At 36.7% G+C, this 10,969-nt stretch overlaps 1 protein-coding gene across 1 annotated transcript; it reads left to right on the top strand.

Moving 5' to 3' along the window:
- Nucleotides 1–1,858: 1,858 nt before the first annotated feature.
- LOC145124826 (uncharacterized) lies at nucleotides 1,859–9,977 on the top strand. Its single transcript, XM_079060290.1, has 8 exons — nucleotides 1,859–2,379; nucleotides 3,122–4,226; nucleotides 4,328–4,396; nucleotides 5,700–5,924; nucleotides 6,035–6,772; nucleotides 6,856–7,420; nucleotides 7,512–7,609; nucleotides 7,735–9,977. The coding sequence occupies exons 1-8, from the start codon at nucleotides 1,898–1,900 to the stop codon at nucleotides 9,808–9,810; spliced, it is 5,358 nt and encodes a 1,785-aa protein (XP_078916416.1). The 5' UTR covers nucleotides 1,859–1,897; the 3' UTR covers nucleotides 9,811–9,977.
- Nucleotides 9,978–10,969: the final 992 nt, after the last annotated feature.

Here is a 10,969-nt window from a genome sequence, read left to right as displayed (position 1 = left end):
CGACAGAATCCCGCTCCGACTCGGCGAGTAAGCAGACCTACTCGTCGAGTCCCTTCTTTTATTTACAGTTTTGGCCCTTCATTGAACTTCTGAAATTTCGGGATGTTACAAGGTGATAAGGGAGGCTACAAGTGAGGCTTAAGGCCTTTAAATAGGGTACAAACCCTGAAAATTAGGATTTCCCTTTTCAGCTCCTACTTGTCGAGTTGGTGCCTTCTAACTCGTCGAGTATGTCCTTCATCCTACGTCCAATATGATTTCTACTCGACGAGTTGGAGCTCCCCAACTCGTCGAGTCCCAGCCCAAAACTCTAAAAATGTTGAAAACTGACAAATACCTAAACCAAGCGTTACAATTAATTCAAGTGTTTATTTGTTATTGGTATAACCATATATTACTTGTTATTGGTGTGACCCTATATGGTTATATCTTATTAGGAATATCGTTTTATGATCATTCTTGAGCATATAGAACCAACAAATTAAACCCTCATTTGGTACATTACATGTTTCCTTGTAACCGTATTTGGTCCATGAAGCTGCAATCCCTACTAAATGTCTTCATCCTCTTTTTGTCAATATAGCCACCCACTTGTAAGCAGTTCAGACTATATATGAAGGTACAAATGCGGATATGTAGCGATGGGAAGAACCTCGAGGAGTTATGACAACCCTACACATCGTTTCTTGAACTATACACACTCCATGGTGAGCTTCTATTCCTTGTTCTACTATCTATAGCAACATTTAAGTTGTATTAGTGGCGATTAAAAAAAGTTCGGAGGAGGAGAGGGGGGGGGGGGGGGAGATATCCTAGATTGTTTTTGGGGCAATAGCGGCGACGATGCCTATTGCGGCCATAGAGTCAAGAACAAGGTTCTAAATAGCATGAGACATGGTTTGGCGGCAAAGTCAACCCCAAGTCATGACGAGCCTTAGCGAGCTATGTCGTTTTTCAAGGCGTGACAATTTTATATACATTAAAAAAGAGAAATCATATAATTATATAATTATATCAAATATATCAAGTTTTTAGAAGTGTTATATTATGATTTAATATAAAAACGTTAACAAACTCAATTGTTTTAGGCCCGATGAGAAAAAAACAAAAAAAACCATGCCTTGAAAAAAAACTCAAGCCATAACGCGATACGGCGCGCCTTGACACGTTATTTGGCCGTCACGCTTAACAAACCTGTCTTTGATGATTTCGTAAAGGCTACACCACGTCTCGTGTCATGGCACACCTTAGTGCGCCTTTTAGGACCATGGTCAATAGTGACGACACAATATAGGGGACAGAGGCAATAGTGACGACTCTAAACACGTACAACTTGGTGTCCCTAGTCTTCCTAATGTCGTTCCTATAGGGTCGCCGCTGTTTCCTAAATTTTTGTAGTGTTAGTTGATAATTTGGCTTTTTTTACTAAGATGTTGTTTGTTTTGGAAGTGGTTAAATGTCTTTTGTCTTTTTTCATGTTTGCGGAAGAAGACATGCACTTGCGAAACGTCTACTCGCTAGAAGGGAAAAGTGCTCAAAAAGTACTTTTGTAGAAAAACAAACGAGACCTAAATGTCGTTAAGTTTGATGGTAAATTTTACTACTATTAATCTATTATAAAATATATAAAATATGTATTTTATTTATTTTAAAGTATTGGATAATATTTGAGTGATCGACAATTTTTAAATATATTTGTTTTTGTCAATATAAAAAATAATTGAAAAAGCTCACATCACGAATAAATTTCTTAGAAATATCGTTCAGTGGGGTATCATTTTGCATTATTGGAATTTTTTCTTTTTGACTATAACGAGAATTGTTTCTGGCATTATATATTCATATAGGTAGACCAAGACTTCATTAGTTCATCTCCATCCTCCCAGATCTAATTGTAATGGCTTCCTGTTCTTCCTCTAGTATTACAACTTCCGCTAATGCTTATAGATATGACGTTTTTCTAAGTTTTAGAGGCGAAGATACCCGTGATTCTTTTACAGATCATCTTTATGACGCATTAAAGCGAGCAGGAATCGGTACTTTTAGGGATAACGAAGAAATCAACAGAGGTGAGCGCTTGAAGCCAGAGATTGAGAGTGCGGTTAAGGAATCTAGGGCTTCCATAGTTGTATTGTCAAAAAACTATGCAACGTCCACTTGGTGCCTAGATGAGCTTCTGTTGATCCTCGCACAAAGAAGGGAGTGCAGTCATTTCGTTCTACCAGTTTTTTATCACATTGATCCTTCTGACGTGAGGAATCAAAATGAAACCTTCGCAATCGAAGTCCAAGCCTCTTCAAGGTGGACAAATCACAATGTGAACCTGTGGAAGAAAGCTCTTAAGGAAGTTGCTGATTTGGCCGGCATGGTTTTATGCGGGTATGCTTGTTTATTTCTTCTTAATTTAATCTTTACTGAAATCCATTTTTAACTGTGGTAACTTTATCCAATAATTTTGACTAACCTCTACCAAATTTTGGTCTCTATTTCAAATTCATGATTCGGTCAATTTTTTGTGGATAAATATGGCAATAACTTTTATCTTTTAAGGGATCTTTGTTTCATAGAGAAGTTCGGAGGAGTTGGTGAAAATGTAATTCAATAAAAAGTAAATGAAAAAAATGTAATCACGAACAAGCAGGGGAAGGATAATTTTTTTTTTTTTTATTAATTTAATTAAGTATTAGGAGAAAGCAAAAAAATATACTCTGATGATTTCCTCCTATTATGTCAACAAGTCAACAGCTTAATGCTTTTTCTAGATACACCATCTACAAGTTTGACTCTTGACCAGAGCTACAAAGTAAGTTTTTGGTTCTTTCTCGAAAAGAATGTAGTCCTCCAATTTACTGTATACTAGCCTTTAACGAAGTCTAAATAAGAGATTTGAATTACATAATCTTGTTTAATCTATCAATATTTGTTTTAGTTTGATTTAATTTGCATTTAAAATTTATTTGTTAATTAAAATAAGTGAAAAAATCTTCTACGCTATTGTAAATACTTTGATCAGGTTTTACTGAACTTTGATCTTCTTTGTGGAACTTTAAAGGGAATCAAATTTAAAAATGTATCAGTAGTATAATCCCATGAACTTGTTCATTTTCTTTTGTTGTTCCAGGCCTGAAACAGAGTTTCTAAAGGAAATTGTTAGCACTATATACAATAAACTGGACCGCAAAGAAGTCCATCTTCCAAACAACTTAACAGGGATGGCCACTCGATACAAGGACATCCATTCCTGGTTAAATGGATCCGATGCAGAATTTTTGGCAATTTGTGGCATGGGAGGAAGCGGGAAGACGACGTTGGCCCGGTATATAGTGTACTCAAATTGCCAAAATTTTGAAAGCATTAGCATTGTCGAAGACATTGGAAGTAGATGTAAAGAACCACATGATTTGCTTCAGATACAAGAAAAACTTTTTGCAGATATTTCAGGCGGAAAGAAGAGAAAAATACCCAGTGTTTGTCAAGGTACATTCAAGATTGAAGAGGCCTTACAAGTGAAGAAGGCGCTTATTGTTCTTGATGACATTGTTGAACCGAGCCAGTTGGTAGCTTTACTTGGATGCGGTGATATTAACACACAAAGTAAGATTATTATAACAACTAGGGAAAATGGTATAGGTAAATGGTTTGAGTCCAGATCTTGGAAGTGTCAAGAGTACCAAATGAAATTACTAGATGATGATGAATCATTAGAGCTTTTAAGTCGACATGCCTTTGGAGTTAAAACTCTGATGGAAGGTTATGAGGAGCTTGCAAAGCAGGTGTTGCAGTATTGTGAAGGAAATCCGTTGGCTCTTGAGGTGTTGGGTTCCTCTCTAGCACAGGATAATAGTATCCTATTTTGGAAAAGTACATTGAGCTTATTGGGAAGGGATATTGATGTTGGAATTCAACGTGTACTTATCAGGAGCTTCAACTCTTTGCCACATGAATCTAACAAAGAGTTGTTTTTGCATATTGCTTGTTTCTTTGTTGGCAAAGACATAGATTATGTGGTAAAGATATTGGAGCATGATTACTCTGCAGTATCGGGGATCAAAATATTAATCAACCGATGCCTTCTGTCTGTTTCTCCAAACAAAAAACTAATGATGCACCCATTGCTTCAAGAGATGGGGAGAACAATAGTCCATCAAGAATCACCCAAAGATCCTGCAAAACGTAGTAGAGTCTGGTTTAATAAGGATTCTTATGATGTTCTGCGAAAAGGAAAGGTGAGAAGCTTCCTATACATGTGTATGTTGAAGCTTATCTTCCCTTGAGCACCCTCACGTTTCATCTAAAATTCTACAGTTTTGACCTTTTTTCTGTTTAGGGTTCAAAAACAATGGAAGGTCTATCACTTGACATGCAAATGTTAAAGGAAGAAAAGTATGCATTAAAGGTAATTAATACACAAGTAAAAACTAATGTCTGTTCTTACATGTAATGAATGCAGATTTTTTTAGCGGATCATAATTGTTGGATATCTTTCTTTTAATGTATCCATGGGTACTCTGATGTTGTTAACTCTTAGAATAAAACTAAGTAAAGGTACAATGCATTATATGGGATGTTTGATCAGGGCCCGCCCTAGGGGAGTTCAAGATGTTCGACCGAACAGGGCCCCGGAAAAAAATAGGGCCTGAAAATCATCCTATTAACTAAATAAATATATATTATATATAATGTTATTTATGTTTTTTTAACATAAGTGTTCTAGTGCAGTTGGTTATGGGCGCAACTCTTGAATGTTTATACACCAGTGTTTGATTCTTCCCCCTAACGCGCCCATGAGTTTTTATTTGTTTTTCTTTTTTTCTATGAGTAATTTATATTATACAAATTAAGTAGAGTTTTTTTTTTTTTTTTTTTTTTCTTTCCATGAGTAATTTCTATTATATAAATTACGTAGACCACATTAAGAAACGATCCTATTTTAGTTTAGTTGGTGAGGGTGCAACGGTTTTTACTAATCCACCTTAGTTTGATTCCAATACAGGCCCATTTTTTTAATATGTTTTGCTACTTTAATATATTTAGGAATTTTTTATATAAACCTAATTTTAATATACATTTTTTATATAAACCTAATTTTAATATATTTAGGAATTTTTTATATGAAGACTAATGACATGGAAAAAGACTTTCAGTTCACATCTTATGCCACAGACATGGAAAAAGACTGAAGACATTTACCTCTTCTAAAACAAACACCACCTTAGCCATAGCTATATACATGCTTTGTTAACAACCACCTAATTACAAAAGGACAATTTCTGGAAATATTTCTATGTATTGGGTCTGGTTAGACCCACACAAATAACTTCTTTGGATTCGGCTTTGACACTAGTCTAAGATCTAGTGAACAGGATCTCTGGATTTGGGGGTGTGTGGGCATGGGCACGCATGTGTGTATGTATAAGATCTAGTGAAAAAGAGTATCCATTGCTGATTTTTTCCCTGCAATGAATGTTTACTCCAGATCTAAATCACCCCTTTTCTAGATTGCTCAAGGTCCCCAATTTACTGACAATATGTCTCATTTCCAGTTCAATATTAGTAATTCATTCAGAACCCCAATTTGCACACAACCATTTACTACATGGAGATTCTCGGTTGGTACTTAAGAAATAGAATCCTAATATGTAGGGAATGTTTGGTGGATATATTTCTGCTTACTATACCTCTCAATGCTACATTTGCAGTCATCAAATCTCAAGACAGATGCACTTCAAAATATGGATAAACTTAAATTACTACAGCTAAATTTTGTGCAACTCAGCGGGTCGTATGTGAATATTTCAGAAGATATAAGATGGCTATGTTGGCTTGGATTCCATTTAAGAACCATACCTTCTGATTTATTCATGGGGAACTTGGTGGCCTTAGATATGAGCTATAGCCTCTTGGAAGTATTTGAACCGCCCATGGTAGGCAATTCTATATCCTCTTTATGTTTCTTATCTAATTGGCTTCTCAATTTATAGTGGGCTTTATGCATACATCGAGTGATACATAAATCTTGTTACTTTTGCAACAGGGTCTTCAATCCCTGCAGATTCTAAATCTTAAAGACTCACACAAACTAATCGAAATCCACAACATGTCCCGGATCCCTCATCTTGAGACTTTAATTCTCTGGAACTGTCAAAGTCTGGTTCGTGCTTGTGATTCCATTGGAGACTTGACAGGTCTTGCACTGCTGAACATGACAGGGTGTAAAAAACTGCAAACACATCTGTTTGTAGGGGTAGAAGCTTCTACTTCTGGTGGAGAAGTTTCTAAAAAGCCGACCTTTTCCTTCCCACTTTCATTACATCGGTTATTCCTCAAGGACTGCAATCTTGAGTGTACCGAATCTTTTCCTCTGACTTTCAGTGTTCAAATATCTTTGCAGTACTTGAATTTAGGCAATAGTTTATTTGAGTTTCTGCCTTGTTATGATCATCTTAAAAATCTTCGGGTCCTTGACTTGAGTTTATGTTCAAGACTTAAATGGCTTCTGTGTCTTCCAAGTACACTTGCAGAATTGTATGTATACTACTGTAAGTCACTGGAGAAAATAAGTTTCCAATCACATCGATTCACATTGCAAGAGTTTGGCTATGAAGGCTGTATAAGTTTGTGTGAAATCGAAGGCTTTATCAAATTGGTGCCTGTAGCCAAACTTGAAGAAAATGATTTGGGACACATGAAGTGGCTAAAAGAATATCAAAATCATGAGATGTGCCTTGTTGGTGATGACGAGCTCACCATAGGGAGGAGTTTTTCTCTTCAGGTTTGTTGTTTTTTATTCAAGCACACACAGCACATCGACTTACTGATTATATGTGACTGAATTCTAGTGCTTGTGTGTTACAGATGTTGTATGAATTCGATATAATGAGCACATCTATGCCAGACATAAAGGATCCAAACATGACGTCTGGGTATGTATCACAAGAATCGTATTTGTCCTTTGAGGTGCCTTCGTGTCCCATGAATAGGAAGCTGAAAGGACTTGATGTAACTTTCAGTTATACAATATCAGGTGATTATTGGTCATGGTTTTGTAAAATCAGTACGAGCAATGGTGTTGATTTGTTGTACAACCCAAAAGTCTTCGGAAAGCCTGAATTTGGTAAAGTTGGTATATGGTTAAGCTATTGGCCAATTGGAAACACATTGGACATTGGAGATATAGTTAATGTTTCTATCGTTGTGATAAGTGGATTGGAAGTACACGAATGTGGTGTGAGCCTTGTCTACGCTGATGATAACGTAGCTGAGGAATCCTTGGAAAATAAAATGGGAGATTTTTCTGAATTTGAACTAAGCACAGGAGCTTATTATCTTTGTCGCCAAGATTTCTTTGAGTCAGTGGAAGTTGGCAGACCAAGTCCTGATTGGTTCAGAATCCTTGTTGGTGACACCATTGACTATACAGGTATGTCCCTCTTGTGAAACTAATTATGGGAAATTGTAATTAGATTTATACTACATATAGAGAAAGTTCATGTTATGAGACATTGTTACAGAGGTACGTGGATGGAGAAAGACAGGTCGACCAAAGCAGATGAATCCATCATTTACAGAGTTGCAAACTGTTAGATGCATCATCCATGGTCCTGAATTGGTAAATTTGTTTTCTAGTACTTTATTACGATAAATTTTCATTGCTGTTGATTATTTGGTTATAGTAGGTGTAATAATTATTTGGGTTTTGCTGATCTGGCTCTGGTGTTTATGAAAAAAAAATAGGAGGAAATTTACAAGATCCCAGAGATGTCAAAATCATCTTTTGGAGATAAACCTTTGGAGTCCACATCAAGCATGCTTGGGGAGACGATGAAATCTGCCACATCATCTACATTTAGAGACACAACAATCCAGGTTCCATCTAACCCCAAGATGGAAATACTTGAAGAAGAGAATCTAATCGCTGCTGCCAATCTTATTCTCATGGCACTGGATTCCAACAAGGAAATCACAAATTCAACAAGGAAAATCTTGGTCGATCTACGCACCCGAATGAATTCCATGCCAAATATCGTTGTAACTGAAGATGAACATACCGAAGAATATGAAGAACTCAGTGACATCAAAGAACAAATCAATTTAATTCAAAAGAAGATCATGAGTTGGGAACGTGATGAATTCAAGATATGGGATTCTGATCCCGAACAAGCTAAAGAGTATTTTAAAGCAGTCGATGAAGCACGAAGATTATCAGAGGTCTTGGAGAGTTTGAATTTGACAAAAGACGTTAACACTCTATTGAGAAACGTTAATACTCTTATCCAAACATCAATGGCGAGGATCGAAGAGAAATTCCGCCATATCCTTTTTCATAATCGTCAAAACTTTGAGCCAGACCATTCTGAACAATTTTCTTTCCTTTTCAGTGAAGATGATAGTGTAGACGAGAATTCCATGCTTTCATTCGGGGACAGCACCATAAGCCATGGAGCTGAAGTTTTTATAATGGATTTAATCCATCCGCTGGCGATTGTGGACCTGAAAGGAATTGCTAATTTCATGTTTGATTCCAATTACGGTTGGGAATGTTCTCAAACATTCATTAGCGTCCGAAAAGACTCATTAGATGATTGTTTATTTTCTCTCGAAATCGAAAAAATAAGCATCGAAGATGTTATAAAAATGGAATGGATTGGGTTAAACTCCAAGATTAGAAGATGGATCAAGGCAATTAAGATGTTCGTTAGGGAGTACCTCGCTAGTGAGAAGCTTTTATGCGAGCAGATATTCGGGCAGAGAGAGTCGGTCAGTTCGATGTGTTTTACTGAGTCCTCAGAAGCTTCGATGTTGCGGCTTTTGAACTTTGCAGAAGCAATCACGATCAGGCCCCACCAACCGGAAAAACTTATTAGAATTCTTGAGATGTATGAAGTTTTATCGGATCTTATGCCGGATATTGAAAGTTTGTACCCCGATGAAAACGGATTTTACATTAGATCAAATTACCACCACGTTTTGACAGAGGTGGGCGATTGTGTAAAGGCAACGTTTATCGAATTCAAGAACAAAGTAGGGGCTAATTCGTCAAATATCGCGTTTCCCGGTGGTGGTATCCACCATCTCACACGCTACGTGATGAATTACATCATTGTCCTAACCGATTTCAGCGACTCGTTAAATTTGTGTCTGAAAGACCACCAAGGCAATGAGGATCCTTCATCTTCACCAGGCCAGGGAGACGATTCAATCAATGGAAACTCATCTTTATCTCCAATGGCGTTGCATTTCCAATCGTTAATGTCAATTCTAGAATCCAAACTTGAGGAAGAGTCAAAATTATACAAAGATGAAGCACTGGGCCATCTTTTTATGATGAACAACATCAGTTACATGGCAGAAAAAGTGAAAAATTCAAAAATGAGAAACATTGTTGGAGACGATTGGATTCGGAATCAGAATCGGAAATTTCAGCAATATGCGTTGAGTTATGAACGGGACACCTGGCAATCAGTTTTGAATTTGCTTCGAGAAGATAGTCTACATAGTTCTGGAAGCTCAAAAACAACCTCGAAGATTGTGCTTAGGGAAAGGTTGCAGGCGTTTTATACTGCTTTTGAAGATATTTACAGGAATCAAACGGGATGGTCGGTTCCAAATAGTCAACTTTGTGAGGATTTGAGAATCTCGATCTCGGTTAAGGTGATTCAAGCTTTTCGGACTTTTGTTGGTAGATATGCCAATATAATTAGTGAAAAATATATCAAGTATACTGCTGATGATCTTGAGAAATATATTTTGGATCTGTTTGACGGAGCTCCGAGATCTTTGCAGAGCTTCGGTAAAAGGTTACGTCACTAGTTTTTTTAGTGAGTAGATAGAGCCCAGTCATTGGAGATGAAAGTTGAGTTTTCATTGATCATACGAAATTGGTCACACTTTTACATTAACCTTTGGATCATTCCATGTTTCAATATTATATCAGTTGTTTTAAATGGTAAGCCATTGAGATAATGTTTCATGACAAACTACTAGACAACTTCATGGTTGATTAGAATTGGTATATGTTAAACTAAACTAATATTGTATGTTGTGCAAAATAAAACTATATTGTTATATTTTTTACAAATACATGTTGAAAAAAATAATAAGATATTAACTATAAAATAATATCTTCTATAATTTCTTAACCACTCACTTTTTTTATAAAAAAATCAATTATTTCGTTAATAATTTTTATATTATTTAGAAAATCAAAGAAATACCCCAATCATACCCCCACCCCAACCATATAATATATGAGAAATTAAATATCCTCCTACTTTTTGTTCCTACATATCCTCCTACCCAATGAAATGATAACATGTGTAACATTTAATGTTCATTTAATGAAATTTAATGATATTTTATGATACTAATATGACACATGTCAACATTTAAATGGGTAGAAGGATTGGTAGGATTAAAAGGTAGGATGATATTTAATTTCTCATAATATATTTATCACTTTTCATAATATTACGACTCATTTGAAGCTGCTCAACCAAGACTGCCGGACCATCGCCGGCCGTCACCCAACCGCCACCGGCCGTCGTCGGACCGTCACCGCATCGAATCTTCGTTAAATGCCGTCCTGAACGATTTCTAATTGTCTATTCTCTTCCTGAACCAGCTCCCCCTTCCTCTCATTTTCCTCCACCTGAAAAGTACCTCGTCGGAAACTACCTTGTCGGAAATCACCTCATTCTCGTTTCCTTTTCGATCTCGTGTTTATCATCGGATCTGATTTCGCCTATTACGGATCTGAATCAGAAGGCAACCAGGTCTGGTTTCGCCCGTTACGAATCCAAAGTAGAAGGCAACCAGATCTGGTTTCACCGGCTACCGCCGTCGCGATGTAGAGGTTCTCGATCTGCTTTCACCAGCCACAGTTGAACAGTTGCTTTCACCAGCCACAGTTGAACTGGGATTTGTACCTCTTGTTAGGAGCTTAGAAAAAAATGTCTATGAAGAAGAAGCT

This window comes from Lactuca virosa, chromosome 7 (genome assembly GCF_052849685.1).
Source record: "Lactuca virosa cultivar CGN04683 chromosome 7, Lactuca_virosa_CGN04683_v6, whole genome shotgun sequence".
NCBI lineage: Eukaryota > Viridiplantae > Streptophyta > Magnoliopsida > Asterales > Asteraceae > Lactuca > Lactuca virosa.
This window is presented reverse-complemented; position numbering and strand designations above follow the sequence as displayed.